Raw genomic sequence first — 18,204 nt, 5'->3', positions numbered from 1 at the left:
TATGAACAAAAAGCAGGAGCTGCAGTAGGAAGCAGTCCTCATGAGGGCTGTTCCCTTCCACTGCTGGAGGCAGAGGGTGAGGAAGTGAAGGAAGAACTCAGGAGCTGACCAAGAGCTACCAGACAAAGCCAATGGAAAACACTATCTAGTTCCATTACCGTGAAATACAACTGGCCAAATCATTGTGGGGGAATGTCCAACAGGTGGGAAAATAAAGCAGCAAGTAGCTGCTTCCATACCACATTTCTTCCTTATTCTTTCCTTTTGTGGGCAACACAGGCTCCAATTTCCTAAGCCTCACACCTCCTTTCAGCAGCTCAGAGATGAACCTGGCTTCGATCAGTGCTTGAATGCGCTCAGCCAGTGTGTGTGAGGATCCAGAGCTGGCAAGTGTTAATACTGGAACTCAAAGGATTTTATTACTTTTTAAAAATCAAGATAATGCACCAGTTTGCTCTTCACCTACACAAACACAAATATAGCAATTAGAATACAGAACAATCCAATGCAACTATCAGAGCCCATGAAGAAAAAAATCGTTGCCTCACTAATTCCATTCCCCCCACTCACCTCTAATTACTTAATCCAAGTACACAAAAACCCTTAAAACATCACTCCCTAAATGGGACACTAAAACACAGAACAAAGACATGCTACAGGATAAGGCTGGAAAGACACACAAACATACTCCCAGACCTTGTTTTGACCAATTTTTAAATATTGCTTTAGGGAGATTTTATTTGAAAACATAAATTTCAAAACGAAAGCACATTTAAAACATCAGGTTTTGGTGATCAGGGTAGGTAAAGTATTTTTATTATAAATTTCAGGATCTAAAAAATAATTTATTACATTTACTAAGATAAATCTAAGATGACCTTTTTAAACCAAGCCACGTGTGCCCTGCATAGTGACGTCGTGACCCTTGGGCATGGAAAGACACAGGTCTACACTTCCTTTAGGGCTGGGATCAGCCAGAGGAAAGAAAATTATGCCGATGCTCAACTAGCATATACTGATTAGGACTATTTTGGTTTATTACCCTGGCATTGAAGAATTCAGGTGAAGATGCCACCACTCTTGAACTCTGAAAGCCAAACTAGAATCTGCAGAGCAGCCTCAGTCTTAAAATTCAAGCTTCTTTTTCCTACTTTTTATTTCAGTGATATTTAGGACACTTCTATTTCATAAGAGTTATGATCTAACTGGCTCTATAAGCCCAAGAATAAAAATCCTTACCCCCTAGCAAGAGACCCATAGAACTCATCAGTAGTAAGACTGAGGTCCCATATTGGAAAAAATATACTAGCCCAAGGTTATAGACAGGGACCATCCAGCAATAGAGATGTTGCTGGCAAGTAACCATAGTGGTGGGTGACCACTAGCGAAAAGGGCTGAAGAGACCTCAGAAGGTCATCCGGGTTATCCTCCTGCCTCGACACAAGACACATGTGTCTCTCTAGCCAGAGTTACTTGCAATTGCACTCACAAGTGGGGACCCCAGCTCTCTTTCATGTTATTTTCTCTGTGTACATATTTCGAAGATTCCCAAAGGCAGCATTTTTATAAGGTGGAGCTGCAGGAAGCTTTGGGGACGTGACAGGTCTGAGTCCAGAGCAAACCCTCGCCCGTGGGATCTTAGCAGGAACCTGGGGGTGAAGAGGAACAGTGCAGTCCCTGAGAGGCAGCTGAGAGTACGGGCGAGCGCCCTCACACTCCAGGATGAGGGGCGGGGGGGGCAAAAAAAGAGTGGGTGCAGAGCCCAGCCTGCTCATCAGGAAAGATGAAATTCTAAGGGGATTAAGAGCTAACAAGTCAGTAGCTGAGGAGCCCACAGCTAAGCTCTCTCAGCTGGGAATTTCTATCCCAATTCTTCCTAAGTAAACCCTCTCCTGCTAAAGCAGTGGGTCTCAATAGGGGATGTTCACGGGGGACATTTGGCAATGTCTAGAGACATCTTCGGTTGTCATCTCTGGGAGGGGGTGCCACTGGCATCTAGCGGGTGGAGGCCAGGGGTGCTGCTGAACAGCCCACCACACACAGGACAGCCCCACTACAGAGAATGGTCAGAACATCACTAGTGCCAAGGCTGAGAAACCCGGTCCTAGAGGGGATGCTTTCTTTACCCCTAAGATTCTCAATTTAGCATGAGCCGAGGCCCTTGGGATTTACAGTCAGATGAATGTGAATGCCCCACCTCAAGCCCTAACATGCCTAACATGCCACTGCCATATTGAGCAGAAGTCCCCAATTACCCCAGAGTGTTCCACAAATGTCCAGACAGCTGCTGGAGGTTCAAATTCCAGCCAATACAACTCCAACCTTACATCCTTCTGTCTTTCTCTTCTGAAAAGCCTCCTATTTCTTTCTCAGAGCCAGGGCTACCCCAATGGCCATTGCCAGGATGGCAACAGCAGCAGCCCCTCCAAACAGCAGTATAGACTTGCCCTCAGACAGCGGCATGGGCTTCATCTCACCGGCGGGGGACAGTCTAGACTTGCCCTCAGACAGCGGCATGGGCTTCTTCTCGCCGGGAGAGGACAGCTCTTCCACAAGGCTCTCTTCCCTTGCGTTTGTCTCCTTCTCACTCAGCAGCATTTCTGTGGGTTCCGGTGCGGGGACCACCTCCTCCACTTCAGTAGGTTCAGTTGTTGCTGCTTTCACCTCTTCTTCATCAAGTTCTACAAACAGAGATGTAGCAGGGCTGGATTTCTCAACTGTGATCACTTCTGTGTCAGGTTCCCTTGTCCCCAGCAGGGAGGTGGCAGTGATATGTGGAAGCAAGGGAGCTGGGGCTTCAGGAAGTGCCTCTTGCAGCTCCCGCGCTGGCAAGACCACAGAAGCCACAGCAGCCTCTTCCATGCCCTCAGGTACCTCTTCTTTCTCCACGTGCACAATGTCAGAATTAGAGGAGTTGTTCTCACTCTTCTCTCCAGCTCCGTTGCTGTCTAAGCTTTTCACTTCTTCAGGATCCATTGCAATCTGCTGCCAGGACTCAGGGCCTAGTGACACTGGCAGGCTTTCTGTGTGCCAACTCTGGCTAGCTGACAGCGACACAGGTAAGCTCTCAGACTGCCAGGAAGTGGTCACAGTTGGAGACTCTGGGGGACTGACTTGTCCAGAGTTGTCGCTGGGCAGAATGTAAATGTCATTGCTATCTTCTGCAGTGATTCCAGGGTATTCCTCCTCCTCTGACTCAAGACTAAACACAGTGCCCTAGAAACGAAGGACAAGCATCAATAATAAAGAATGGTAACTATTTAAAACATAAACACCAATCTGGAAAGCAAATTCTTTCCTAAACTGAAGTTCTAGGAATGAAACACTGTTTAAACCTACATAGTTTCTGAATGGAAACTCAGAAAGCATTTATTTGTAGGCCAATGCAGAGAAAGAATTTTTGACAGCCTTCTGAGCAGTTTCCTTGAAACTAAAAAATCGTTAGTTAATATACACATTCAGTGTAATTCACATACAGGCTGAGAGCATCCTAATCTGAAAACTTGAAATCTGAAATGATCCAAAATCTGAGGGTTTTTTTTTTTTTTTTTTTTTTTTTTTTTGAGACGGAGTCTTGCTCTGTCTCCCAGGCTACAGTGCAGTGGCGCGATCTCAGCTCACTGCAACCTCCGCTTCCCAGGTTCAAGCGATTCTCCTGCTTCAGCCTTCCCAGTAGCTGCGATTATAGGCACCTGCCACCACGCCCAGCTAACTTTTGTATTGTTAGTAGAGATGGGGTTTCATCATGTTGGCCAGGCTGGTCTGGAACTCCAGACCTTCAGTGATCCACCCGCCTCGGCCTCCCAAAAGTGCTGGGATTACAGGCGTGAGCCACTGTGCCCGGCCCAAAATCCGAAACTTTTTGAGCACTGAAATGACATCACAAGTGGAAAATTCCACACTTGACCTCATGTGATGGGTGCAGGCAAAACACAGTCAAAAATCTGCACACAAAATATTATATATATATTTATATTATAAATATTGTGTATTTATATTATAAATTAATATATTAATATAAAATTGCCTTCACTCTGTATGTATAAGGTGCATACAAAAAGAAGTAAATGTCATGTTTGGGCTTTCCAATCCCCAAGACATCTCATCACATACATACAAACATTCCAAAATCCAAAAAAAAAAAAAAATTAAAATCCAAAACACTTCTGATCCCAAGCACTTTGGATAAGGGATACTCACCCTGTATGTTCAAGGCAGTAATTAATGCAAAACAGCAGAGAAAACAAAGGCAAGACCTTGTGCTCAAGGAATTTATCACTTAGTAGGGTATACAAATAATGCTATGTCATAGTCCAAGTGCTACTAAGGGTTCATATGGCAGTGCTGCTTTCCTTAGAAGAAAAAAAAAGTTCAGATGGGAAAAAGACCTCTTTGGGTAGAGGTCAGAGAAAGCAGGGGGATCACAGAAAGCTTCACAGAGGGACTAGCATTTATATCAGACATCTGAAGAATGGGTAAGATTTTGGCAGGCGAAGGGTACACAGAAGACACAATGCAGGCAAAAGCACAGAGACAGAAAAAAAAGAAGATAAGGACAGAGCCCTGTTTAATTAACACAGAGTGCACATGAAGAATAGAAGGTCAGTGAGGACAGGACCATGGAGGAACCTGAATGACAGAGAGCTAAGAAATACGGACTTTATCCAACAGGCGATGGTTTGTCACTGACATCTCTGAGGTACAAAATTACAATCAGAGCTTTGCTTTAAAATTCCTCTGATGGCAGAGCCAGAATGGAGAGATGCTGCAGACACGGAGACTCTTGCTTCTTTCGTCAGGAAGTCTGAGTGAAAGCAATAAAGCCCTATGGCACAGGCCTTGTGTCCATGTCTAATAATAACAGGTCACCATGTGCCTACTGCTTATCAGGGCTGTGTCAGGCACAAGGGCTACGAGGAAGAATGGGTCTATTCTTACAGAATTTACTAGGCAGCTGTGAGACTGACATATGAATAACTAACTTCAATATGATACAGAAAGCTTTATGACAGGTGTATGCACAAGGGGCTAGGCCAACCCAGAGGGTAAGGCGCAATAAAAGGACAGGAAGAGAACCAATGGAATGGAATGTCACAGAGATGTTCAGAAATTGTCATACAAACACTAGACAACACTCGTAAAAGCTACAGGGAATCTGAATGGAATATGTAAAGCAAATTAATTTCTACTTCATTTTACGATTATGGTTGCTATTTATCTGAAGTAGGATAATTTCATTCTTCAACCAAAACCAAAAACTTTCTACATACATCAAGGATCTAACATAAATCAAAAGTCTATCAGCCCCATAAAAAAGGAAATAAGAAATACAAATAAATCACACGACCATGATGTCGGCATCATACTGCACCACTTTCTACCTCAACCCTTGCTCCAACCACTTCAGAGGCCCTGGTAAGCATCAAGGATGTTCTATGAGTATGGAATAAGCAGGGGGGTAAAATACAGTATGACCACAAAATTCACAATCAAAAACAACTGGCTTGTATCCCAGCTCCAACTGTGTACCAGCTGTGCGACTCTGGATACCTTGCTTAAACTTTTAGACTTCAATTTCTTCACAAATAAAATGGGGATGACTGACTAGATAAGATTGTTTTTGTTGTATTTTTAGAGTTGGGGTCTCGCTCTGTCACACAGGCTCTGTCACAGGTCACTGCAGCCTCAACCTTCTGGCCCCAAGGGATCCTCTCGCCTCAGCCTCCTGAGTAGCTGGGAATAGCAGCATGGGCCACTGCACTCAGCTACGTTTTTTTATTTTTTGTAGAGACGGGTCTCTCTATGTTGCCCAGGCTGGTCTCAAACTCCTGGCTTCAAGCAATTCTCTCACCTCAGTGTCTCAAAGTGCTGAGATTATAGGTGTGAGCCACCACACCTGGACCTGAGTTCATTTTTAAAATGAGGTATAGTATTTCTTTTTTTTTTTTGAGACGGAGTCTCACTCTGTCACCAGGCTGGAGTGCAGTGGTGCGATCTTGGCTCACTGCAACCTCCGTCTCCCAGGTTCAAGCGATTCTCCTGCCTCAGCCTCCCGAGTAGCTGGAACTACAGGCGCACGCCACCATGCCCAGCTAATACTTGTATTTTTAGTAGAGATGGGGTTTCACCATGTTGGCCACGATGGTCTCAGTCTCTTGACCTCGTGATCCGCCTGCCTCGGCCTCCCAAAGTGCTGGGATTACAGGCATGAGCCACCACACCCGGCCCGAGGTATAGTATTTATAGTGCTTAGATTAGTATTTTGTACAAAGGAAGTAATCAGTAAGTTATGCTATTTCATAACTTGTTATTGTTTGTGTTGTCATTTTAATTGTTGTTTTTGGTGGTATGGTGGTAGGACAAAGAGCTATTCTAAAATACCAACTGGATGGGACAATAAGAAAGTGAAAACAATTGGAAACAATACCCTTCCTTGGCTAAAGAAGGTAATTTACAAACTTCTCCTTCCTCCTCCATCTCTTCTAAGCAGAGATAACACAAAACTAGAAAGTAAAATCTGTCTTTAAAAATTACAATACTTCAGTATACAACTGGGAAAATTGGAGGGCCCATTGGCTTGGAAGAGAGAGAGGGCTTCTAGGCCTCCCAGTTTTTGAGGATGACAGCTTGCCCCAGCCTCAGGGTAAGGACCACTGGAATGGTCCAGAAGAGGATGCATTCAGGAGAGGGAGACACAGAGAGGGAGAAAGAGAGAGGGAGAGAGGGAGAGGGAGAAAGAGAGAGGGAGAGAGGGAGAAAGAGAGAGGGAGAGAGGGAGAGGGAGAGAGAGAGAGGGAGAGAGGGAGAGGGAGAAAGAGAGAGGGAGATACAGGGAGGGTTTGGTTCAGCTAAGTAAGAAAAGACGGAGATACTAACCGGAAGCTGTAATCAGGTCTCAAGCTTACACATTTTGCAAGGATTTTCATTAGCATCATTTTTAATACATAAGGATTTCAAACAGTCTTCAATACCCTCAGGAAAGTTTAAAAATATGTATGGTTCATCCAAACTATTTAACTACTATTAAAAAAGAAATAAGTACATTTTTAAGTCCAATGTGGAAGGAAGCCCATATTGTACAATAACTCTACATAAAAAACTACAAAGTATTATTGAGAGAAATTAAAGATATCCTAAAGGGATATATATATCATGCTCATAGACTGGAAAACTACTGTAAAGATGTCAACTATTCCCAAATTAACACTTTGGTTCAATACAATCTCCAATATAAAATCCCACCAGGTTTTTTCTTATGGAAATTGACAACCAATTAATTCTAAAATCTATATAGCAATTTAAAAAGGCCAAGGAAATTAAGCTGATCTTGAAAAACAACAAAGTTTGAGAGCTGACACCACCAGGTATCGACTCAACCCATTACAAAGGCACATTGATTATATAAGTATGGTAAGAGCTTAAAAATAGGCAATTAGACCTGGCTGGGCACAGTGGTTCACACCTGTAATCCCAGCACTTTGGGAAGCTGAGGCGGGAGGACTGCTTGAGGCCAGGAGTTCAAGACAAGCATGAGCAACATAGTAAGACATCGTCTCTATACACACACACACACACACACACACACACACACACACACACGTAGTCTCATCTACTCAACTCAGGAGGCTGAAATGGGATGATCCCTTGAGCCCAGGAGTTTGAATCTTCACTGAGCTATGATCGTGCCACTGTAGTCCAGCCTGGATGACAGAGCAAGACCTTGTCTCAATTCCAAAAAAAACAAAGAGGCAATTAGGCCAATTAAATAAAATAGAATCCAGAACTAGATATACAAGGTCACATGATTTGTGGCAAAGATAACTCTGTGGGAAAATGGATGGTATGATCCTATTTACTAAATGCACATATATACATGTCTACTTATTTGCATACACTTATACATAATAAAATGTTTATATAAGCAAAACACATGTTTAGAAAAATGTACACCAAACCATTATGAGTTATTTCTAAGGGGCAAGGTAACAAGAAAAGTGTGCAGCATAAAAATTTCTTGGCCGGGCGTTGTGGCTCATGCCTGTAATCCCAGCACTTTGGGAGGCTGAGGCGGGCGGATCACGAGGTCAGGAGATGGAGACCATCCTGGCTAACACGGTGAAACCCCGTATCTACTAAAAATACAAAAAATTAGCCGGGCACGGTGGCTCACACCTGTAATCCCAGCACTTTGGGAGGCCGAGGAGGGTGGATCACAAGGTCAGGAGATCGAGACCATCCTGGCTAACACAGTGAAACCCCGTCTCTACTAAAAATACAAAAAATTAGCCGGGCATGGTGGCTCACGCCTGTAATCCCAGCACTTTGGGAGGCTGAGGTGGGCGGATCACCTGAGGTCAGGAGTTCGAAACCAGCCTGGCCAACATGGCGAAACCCTGCCTCTACTAAAAAATACAAAACTTAGCCAGGCATGGTGGCATGTGCCTGTAATCCCAGCTCCTCGGGAGGCTGAGGCAGGAGAATTGCTTGAACCCAGGGAGCGGAGGTTGCAGTGAGCCAAGATCGCACCACTGCACTCCAGCCTGGGCGGCATTAAGACTTCTGTCTCAAAACAAACAAACAAAAAATTTCTTATAAGGGTTATGACTTAAAAAAAAAAAAAAAACTATTTCCATTTATTTAAAAGAATGTATTTTTTTAACCACCCTGAAGCCCTCTCCCAAGCCCTGGACTAAATGGAATAAAGCTTTTTGCAGCATAACAAAAGTTTTTAAATTAAAAAATAACAAAAATTTAAAAACTAAAAGAACGTAAATATGAACAGGGCTCTGCTACTTCCTGGGAACATGAGATTAGCAGATACTCAACAATCCCCACAGGAACTGTGGAACAATCTGAATCAGGTGAAGAGGCTCCTGAATGTCTGAATTTCGCACATCTCAAATGCAGCGTGGGGCATGTGGAAATTTTTTTTTTTTTGAGATGGAGTCTCGCTCTGTCCCCCAGACTGGAGTGCAGTGGCGCGATCTCGGCTCACTGCAAGCTCCACCTCCCGGGTTCACGCCATTCTCCTGCCTCAGCCTCCCCGCCGAGTAGCTGGGACTACAGGCGCCCGCCACCACGCCCGGCTAATTTTTTGTATTTTTAGTAGAGACAGGGTTTCACCGTGTTAGCCAGGATGGTCTTGATCTCCTGACCTCGTGATCCACCCTCCTCGGCCTCCCAAAGTTCTGGGATTACAGGCATGAGCCACCACGCCCGGCCTATTATTATCAATTTTTTAAAACTTTTTATTCTTTTAGTATTGAGATTCACATTCATAAAATTCACGTAACATAAAAATTCATAGCCAGGCACAGTGGCTCACACCTATAATCCCAACATTTTGGAAGGCAAAGGAGAGAGGATCACTTCAGCTTAGGAATTTGAAACCAACCTAGGCAACACAGTGAGATCCCGTCTCTAAAAAAAAAAATTAAGGCCGAGATCGTGCCACTGCACTCCAGCCTGGACAACAAGAGTGAAACTCCGTCTCAAAAAAAGAAAAATTAAAAAATTTAAAAAATTAGCTGGGCGTGGTGATGTACACCTGTAGTCCCAGCTACTCAGCTACTCAGGAGGCTGAGGTAGGAGAATTACTTTAGCCTGGGAGGTCAAGGCTACAGTGAGCAGTGATCGTGCCTCTGCACTGCAGCCTGAATGACAGAACAAGACCCTGTCTCTAAAGAAAGAAAGAAATAAAATGAAACCCACCATTTCTAGGTGTACCATTCAGTGGTTTTTAGTATATTCATAGTGTTGTGCAACCACACCAGAATTACCAGAAAATTTCCATCATCCCAAAAAGACACCCTTTGGTAGTCACTCTCCATTCTCCCCTTTTTCATCCCCTGGCAATCACTAATCTACGTTCTATCTCTATGGATTGCCTATTCTGAGAAGTAGAAATGGAGTCATACAATATAGCCTTTTGTATCTGGCTGCTTCCACTTAGCATAATGTTTTCAAGGCCCACCCATGTTGTAGCATGTATCAGTACTTCATTCTTCTTTTTTTTTTTTTTTTGAGATGGAGTCTCACTCTTTCGCCAGGCTGGAGTGCAGTGGCGTGATCTCGGCTCACTGAAACCTCCGCCTCCCGGATTCCAGCGATTATCCTGCCTCAGCCTCCTGAGTAGCTGGGATTACAGGCGCCCACCACCACGCCCAGCTAATTTTTGTATTTTTAGTAGAGATGGGGTTTCACCAAGTTGGCCAGGATGGTCTCCATCTCTTGACCTCATGATCCACCCGCCTCGGCCGTACTTCATTCTTCTTTATGGCTAAGAATAATATTTCATTTTATGTAGGCACGACATTTTACTTATTAATTAGCTGGTAAACATTTGGGTTGATTCTACCCTTTAGAATAGTGTTGTTATAATGTTATAAATGTTTTTGTTTGAATGCTTTTGTTATTTTGAATACAGCGCCAGGCTCTGTCTCCCACACAGAGCCTTGCTCTGTCTCCCAGGCTGGAGTGTAGCGGTGCCATCTCGCTTCACTACAACGTTGGCCTCCTGGGTTCAGGCAATTCTTCTGCCTCAGCCTCCCAAGTAGCTGGGATTACAGGCATGCACCACCATGCCTGGCTAACTGTTGTATTTTTATAGATACAGGGTTTCACCATGTTGCCCAGGCTAGTCTTGAACTCCTGATCTCAAGTGATCCACCCACCTCAGCCTCCTAAAGTGCTGGGATTACAGGCATGAGCCACCACACCTGGCCGGGTTTTTAATTCTTAAATAAGACTGCTACAAAATTAGATACTGATATAATTGCAAGGTGCTTGTAATTGGGTTGAGACTAAAGGAAACAGGGAGATAAACAAGGTGTCCTAAAAAGTAGTTCTATGACAGGAACTAGTAGTCTATGCTAATTAATAATTTTTTAAAATCTTCAAAAAGATCTCTGCCATTAGTGCCATTCCTCATATGGATTCCTTTCCCAGACTTCAAACCCCACATGGCTAAAACAGACTGTCACTGCTATAATCTTACGGGATTTCATCTCTTTCAAACTCTCATTACATTTTCATGAGTATAGGCATAATGTAAAACCATTACACATTTCTGGGACCATCATCAATAATGAATGCAAATAAAGAGTACCGCACAACCAAATGCAGTGCATAAAGTCTATATATCCATCAACTGCAGAGCTCACGCAATACAGCCAGCCAGAAGAGAACGCTTGTCGTACTGAAGACTATAAACTACAAGTACTAACTCTACATCATTTCTGTCTTACCCCATACCTAATATTTTGGCTAGCATCTATCTCATCATTTTCCCCTCCTTTTATTTAATCATTAAGTACTAAATATATCTCAATGTATTTATTCCTAAATATATCTTCTAATATCTAAATACATCTCTTCCCTTCCATCAACATTTTCTGGTATTACTTTAATATAAGCAATCTTCTTTTCCCTCCCTCCCTCCCTGTATTACTCTAATATAAGCAATCTTTCCCTTCCCTCCCCTCCTGTTTTTTTCTTTTCTCTTCTCTTCTTTTCTTTTTGAGACAGGGTCTCTCTCTGTTGCTCAGGCTAGAGTGCTGTGGCGAGAACACAGCTCACTGCAACCTCTGCCCCCAGGGCTCAAGCAACCCTCCTACTTCAGCCTTCAGAGTAGCTAGGACCACAGGCATGCACCATCATGACTGGCTAATTTTTACATTTTTTGTAGAGATGGGGTTTTGCCATGTTGCCCAGGCTGGTCTCAAATTCCTGATCTTAAGCAATCTGCCTGCTTTGGCCTACCAAAGTGTTAGGATTACAGTGTGAGCCACCATGCCTGGCCTCAATTGTTATCTTTCATAAGAAGCAATGCAAAGACTCCTAAAAGCCTGCAATCCAACTTGGATGATACAAAAAACCAGTAAGTTAAGCCAAAAATCTGGGAATCATATTGGGTTTCTCCAATTTCTGGCTTCTTCTTATCAGGAACTGCACTCTTTAGGTGCTGGTATAAAACAATCTCTACCTTCAAAGAGTTTAAAATACAGTAACAGAGGCCGGGCATTGTTGTCTCACGCCTTAAATCCCAGCATTTTTGGAGGCCCAGACAGGAGGATAAGCTTGAGCCCAGGAATTAGAGACCACCTGGGTAAGATGGTAAGACCCCACCTCTACAAAAAAAAAAAAGAAATAGCATTGGAGACAAAGAGGGTACTCTGGGAACATGAGAGATTCACGAAGAGGGAACAACAACATTGGATTTTTTTTTTTTTTTTTTTTGAGATGGAGTCTCACTCTGTTGCCCAGGCTGCCTGCCACCACACCTGGCTAACTCTTCTAATTTTTGTATTTTCACTGAAGATGGGTTTTCACCATGTCAGCCAGGCTGGTTTTGAACTCCTGACCTCAAGTGATCCACCCACCTCGGCCTCCCAAAGAGCCAAAGAGCTGGGATTACAGGTGTGAGCCACTGTGCCTGGCCAAAGTTGGATCTTAAAGAATGAAAGAGAAAACCAGCAGATCAAAGATGAGCAAGATATTCCAGGCAGAAGGAAAAGCATGAACAAAAACATGGTGCTGAAAAATATCATCATATATGCAGACTACTGGCTCTTCAGTATGCCAAAGCACAGGACAGGGGGTGAAGAAGGGCTAAGCTGGAGCTGGGGAAGGAGGAAAGATTAGGCCAATGAACGAGAAGTAAAATATCAGTACCTTTCTTGATATAAAACATTGCCTCTATCTCATAAAAGGTGCATATTTCCCCTTCGGTCTTGCTGAGACATGAATTCAAGACCCTGTCCCACAACATGGCACCTCTTACACACCATCAATTACTTAGAGGAGAAAAGATGAATCTAAGGTACCATCCGGCCATTACATAAAGGCTCAGTTTGAATGTTACAAAATAAAGTAGTTCTACATTTGAAGTCTATTTATAATTTTCTGACTCAGTTGAAAAGCAAGCGGGCAAACTCATACAATATTTAGAATGATACATTATCCCTTCTTGAGCACATTAATGTTTTCCTAGGAAACCAAACATAAATTTTTGAAAGGCTACAGCACAGTGAAGGGCATTAGAGGAGGTAAAGTCAATCTTTCTTCTCTATCGCTAGGGCCATCATTTAACCCAAATCTCTCTGTAATTGTGTGCTAGGTGTTTCCTATGGGAGGGGAGGCTTCTCCTGGCAGGTTACTCATTGTGCCCTACAAATGCCATACTAAATTCCCAAGCGCTGTCTCCTTATTCATATAGATACTGGTATTAACATTTTAGGGTAGCAGAAAAGGTTTTGCAAATATGATGAAAGGTATTAAGACCTCTCTCCCTTAAAACTGTGCTTTCATACAAAGCAACATACCATTTTAGAGGAAATTTTAGACTCCCTGAAGCACATCTATGGACCCCAGTTTAAGACCCTGATCTGGCTCCATCAGAGTCTGGCTTAAATTCCACTGTATTTAATCTTCCTCTCTTATTTCTCCTGAACTCCTAGACAGCACTGAGTCTGGGCCACACAAAGTATCAAAATATCTATTTTGTACCATACTTCTCACTAATTTTTTCACACGTATTAGTCATCTTCTCAATGACATTATAAATACTTCAAGGGAGAAAACATGCTTTAAACTTCTTTGTTATCCCCCAGGTAATGCCTAACATATGCTGAGCAAACAGTAATGCTCAATAAATGCTTGGATGATAGGAAAGTTGGTCCCATCTTTGACATGAAAGCTCTAAACATCAACTACTGTTAGGTACAGCTCTTTATTCATCTCTGTATTTCCATACTTCTGAACTGTACCTGTGTCTTTGTTGCCCAAGGTCACACAGCACTGGTGCTAAAAACAATTCCAACCCCCAAACAGAATGACTGAAGTCACACAGTCCCATCAATTCAGAAAACCCAGAATGCTCTCCCAATTCTGCCCATCTGAATCCTTCTTGTTACTTCTAAACTCATAGGATTTATTTGTTACTCCTTGCTATAAAACATACAGGAAATAGTGTGGATCTGCCTTATAACTATAAGCTCCTGGAGACTAAGGATATATTTTTATAATATTTTTGTTGCACTGGTTTCTTTTCTCAGCCACACTCTTCCCATGTGCCTCACAGAATTCAATACATATTTTATTATATTAATATAATGTTATGTATCGTTATATTAACTGGGTGCAGTGGCTGACGCCTGTAATCCCAGCAGTTTGGGAGGCCAAGGTGGGTGGACTGTTTGATTTGAGCCCAGGAGTTCGAGACTAGCCTGGGTTACATAGTGAGATCCTATCTCTATAAAAAATACAAAAATTGGCCAGGAGTGGTTGCACATGCCTGTAGTCCCAGCTACTCAGGAGGATGAGGTAGGAGGATTCCTAGAGCCTGGGAAGTGGAGGTTGTAGTGAGCCAAGTCTGTGCCACTGTACTCCAGCCTGGGTAATCGAGACCCTATCTCAAAACAAACAAACAAACAACAACAACAAAAAATATATATATATATAAAATTAACATTGAAGTCTTTGGAAACTTATTAAGGCTGGCCCAGTTCTTGAACCTGGGGTCTTTTCCACTGAATAGCTGCCACTTCTCTTTCTGCATCTTTGCCCACATTGATGAAACATTCTTTTCTTTTCCTTATGATTTTTAGTAGAAACGAGGTCTTGCTATGTTGCCCAGGCTGGTCTCAAATTTCTGGGCCCCAGTGATCCTCCCGAAGTGCTGGGATTACAGGCATGAGCCACCATGCCCGGCCAGAACATTCTTTATGTGCAATATAACGTGTACCATAACCTGCCGTTCTAGACCTCCAAGTCTCTCTGAAGAGTAAATATATGTTTTCCAACTTCTACTATAAACAAAGAAGAAAGACACTCAGTGGAGGTCTGAACAGGACTGAATAATCTCAGATCGTAACCAAAGCTCAGTTTAGGATATATCATAAATGGTTCAAACATACAAGATTCAAAACATAATAAACACCTTTCTACGTTCTAGTAGAGGTCTTTTGTTACTGTTGAGTCACGGTGCCCCCAAGCTACCTAAGCTGATCTAACGAATCCTTGCTACTTTTCAACAAAAGTCCTTTACTTACTTCAAGATGTGACCATACTTCTTTACAGAAGCCTTTCCTGATTAAGCCCTACTTTACTTCACAACTACCATTTATTTATTTATTTTTGAGATGGAGTCTCACTCTGTCACCCAGGCTGGAGTGCAGTTGCATGATCTTGGCTCACTACAACCTCCGCCTCCCGAGTTCAAGTGATTCTCCTGCCTCAGCCTCCCAAGTAGCTGGGATTACAGGTGTGCGCCATCACACCTGGCTATTTTTTTTTTTTTTTTTGAGATGGAGTCTCACTCTGTTGCCCAGGCTGGAGTGCAGTGGCACGATCTCTGCTCACTCCAAGCTCCACCTCCCAGGTTCATGCCTTTCTCCTGCCTCAGCCTCCCGAGTAGCTGGGACTACAGGCGCCCGCCACCACGCCCAACTAACTTTTTGTATTTTTAGTAGAGACGGGGTTTCACCGTGTTAGCCAGGATGGTCTCGATCTCCTGACCTCATGATCCGCCTGCCTCGGCCTCCCAAAGTGCTGGGATTACAGACGTGAGCCACCGCGCCCGGCCACACCTGGCTAATTTTTTAAAAACACTTTTGGTAGAAATGGGGTTTCGCCATGGTGTTGGCCAGGCTGGCCTCGAACTCCTGACCTCAAGTGATTTGCCCGCCTCGGCCTCCCAAACTGTTGGGATTACAAGCATGAGCCACTGCGCCCAGCCCATTTTTTTTCTTTGTATAGACAGTCCCCAACTTATGATGGTTCCACTTACAATATTTTGACTTTTCCATGGGTTTATCAGAGCATTAAATGCATTTTTGGCTGGGCGCAGTGGCTCATGCCTGTAATCCCAGCACTTTGGGAGGCTGAGGCGGGTGGATCACGAGGTCAAGAGATGGAGACCATCCTGGCCAACATGGTGAAATCCCATCTCTACTAAAAATACAAAAATTAGCCGGGCTTGGTGGTGCATGCCTGTAGTCCCAGCTACTCGGGAGGCTGAGGCAGGAGAATCACCTGAGCCCGGGAGGCGGAAGTTGCAGTGAGCTGACATTGCACCTGCCTGGCGACAGAGCGAGACTCCATCTCCAAAAAAAATGCATTTTCAACTTATGATGGGTTTATTTATTGGAATATGCCCCATCATAAATTGATGGGCTCTATATTCTACAATACCTACTAAAGAACTGTACTTTACCATGGCTTTCTTGATATTTGTTTAGTTTGAGCAACTAAATAATTGGCTCTTTTATGTTTAGGGTGTGTTTAACTAGTAAGTACAGAATCAGCATCTAATCAATTCATAGTCACATTCTTATGTTGAAGAGAGAAATGTAAGATTATTATAATCTCTGTTTCAAGAGTCTGTTATGCAGTTGGGGAGATTATGTAACATGGAGGTCCTCAAACTTTGCTGCCTAGAAGCACATTGCAACCCGTAACAATTAGAATCCTTAATAAAGGTAGGACCCAGGCATTATATCTGGTTAAATGTAAAAGGGTATAATTCTGCTGTAATCGATTTAACCTTATTCTTGGTCTCTCCCATACCTGAAGCCCATACATACTCTGGCACAATGAACAGGCAGAGGTAAGATGATTTAGACATTTCAGTAACTGTAAGGTAAATCGCTTCATCCACTGAATATTTACAATCACTTCAGTAATATCCCAAACTTTGCTGATTCTTGGTAAGTCACCAATAACAAAGAATGACAGTAGGCAACATGAATTAAAATAGCTACTGTTTACTTAGGGAAACATTTCTGTAATCTTCCTGAAAGACTGGAGGTCCAAGATGGAGGAGAACCCACTCACCAAAGCCATATCAACAGTTAAGCTAAATTTTCCTGTAAAGTTGTATTTACCTATCTTTTTGCCAGAACATAATCCGAATGAGTCATGCAGATCCTCTAACATCTGTTACTAAGGAATTACTGTGTCATATAATTTATATACCCAAAGGCTTATCTGTTTATTAAGTCATCTCTTCAAAAACCTCCATTTTGTGAAGATCAGAAAGAAAGGCTCAGGTACAGAGTAATTTTACAAAGAAGAAGAAAATGGTAAAATGGTAGTATAAGGTAGCACAAAGTTCCCATTTGTCCCTTATTAACTGTAGTACACTTATGTTATTTATTTGCTCTTTCAAAATTTCCAAATGAGAAACCAATACTATGGCTTAGCAGCTTTGTAATCCTCCATCCTCAAATCTCTGTAATGTAATGTCACTAACAGGAAAGTGATGAGGCATTGTGGAGGATTAAACTTTTTTCATTATTGAAACTATCAACATTTTAAAACTGGGCTAAGTCTTTTTGTTAAACGAAAAACAAGTTGGGAAAGTTAATATACAATACTGAGTAAATCTGTCACTGTCTCACCATGAGAAGATCATCCAATTTTATCAAATAATGTGCATTTCAGAGTTACGAAAAATAGTCAAAGAACATCAGTTACCTCACTACAACTGGCTTAAAACAGTGTACTCTTCTTAGTCTTTCATTTACATTAAAAATTTTTCACCAAAAAAAAAAAAACCCCTCAAAAAACGTTATTAAACTCCCACCTCCAAACTTGAGTTACCTGGAGACAAGGAACATAATTTCTTATGTTCTTTATTCTTAATCTTGGAGTCACCTCTGCTCTCACTTTCTATTCATACTCTACAAGTTTTGTAATCTGTTTTCATGCCATGTCAAAAGATGTGCCTTACAATTACACAGTTCTTCAAACAGAAGGGTCATCCAGTGGTCAGAGAGGTCTCAAGTGACAACTGATAGGAATTCTCAACAGGTTACTTACCTGCACTTCTAAAAACAGAGCCTCTAATAGCAATAACTGATTAAATAAGCAAAAACAAAAACAAGAGCCATAACGAAAACACTAAGAATTTTAGTTCTCAGAAAACAGACCTTTAGGGCTCTAAGCCAAGTAAGTAAAATGGATATTTCAAAAGTTCCATCATGGATGGGCATGGTGGCTCACACCTGTAACCTTAGCACTCTGGGAGGCGGAGGCAGGCAATCACTTGAGCCCAGAATTTTGTGACCAGCCTGGGCAGCATGGCAAAATTGCATCTCTACAAAAAAATACAAAAATTAGGTGAGTGTGGTGGTGCATGCCTGTGGTCCCGGCTACTCGAGAGGCTGAGGTGGGAGGATCGTTTGAGCCCAGGAGGTAAAGGAT

The 18,204-nt window shown here is 42.7% G+C and overlaps 1 protein-coding gene across 1 annotated transcript in view; it reads right to left on the bottom strand.

The window, feature by feature from the left end:
* Positions 1-700: 700 nt before the first annotated feature.
* The window catches only part of BCL2L13 (BCL2 like 13), a 79,043-nt gene continuing 61,539 nt past the window's right edge, over positions 701-18,204 (bottom strand). The window contains 3 exon segments of the mRNA XM_054469447.2: positions 701-2,784; positions 2,787-2,819; positions 2,821-3,216. Coding sequence (XP_054325422.1) covers positions 2,359-2,784; positions 2,787-2,819; positions 2,821-3,216 — 855 coding nt within the window. The 3' untranslated portion in view covers positions 701-2,358.

This window comes from Pongo pygmaeus, chromosome 23 (assembly GCF_028885625.2).
Source record: "Pongo pygmaeus isolate AG05252 chromosome 23, NHGRI_mPonPyg2-v2.0_pri, whole genome shotgun sequence".
Taxonomy (NCBI): Eukaryota; Metazoa; Chordata; class Mammalia; order Primates; family Hominidae; genus Pongo; species Pongo pygmaeus.
Note: the sequence above shows the minus strand (reverse complement) of the source record. Positions and strands in the feature narration are given on the sequence as shown.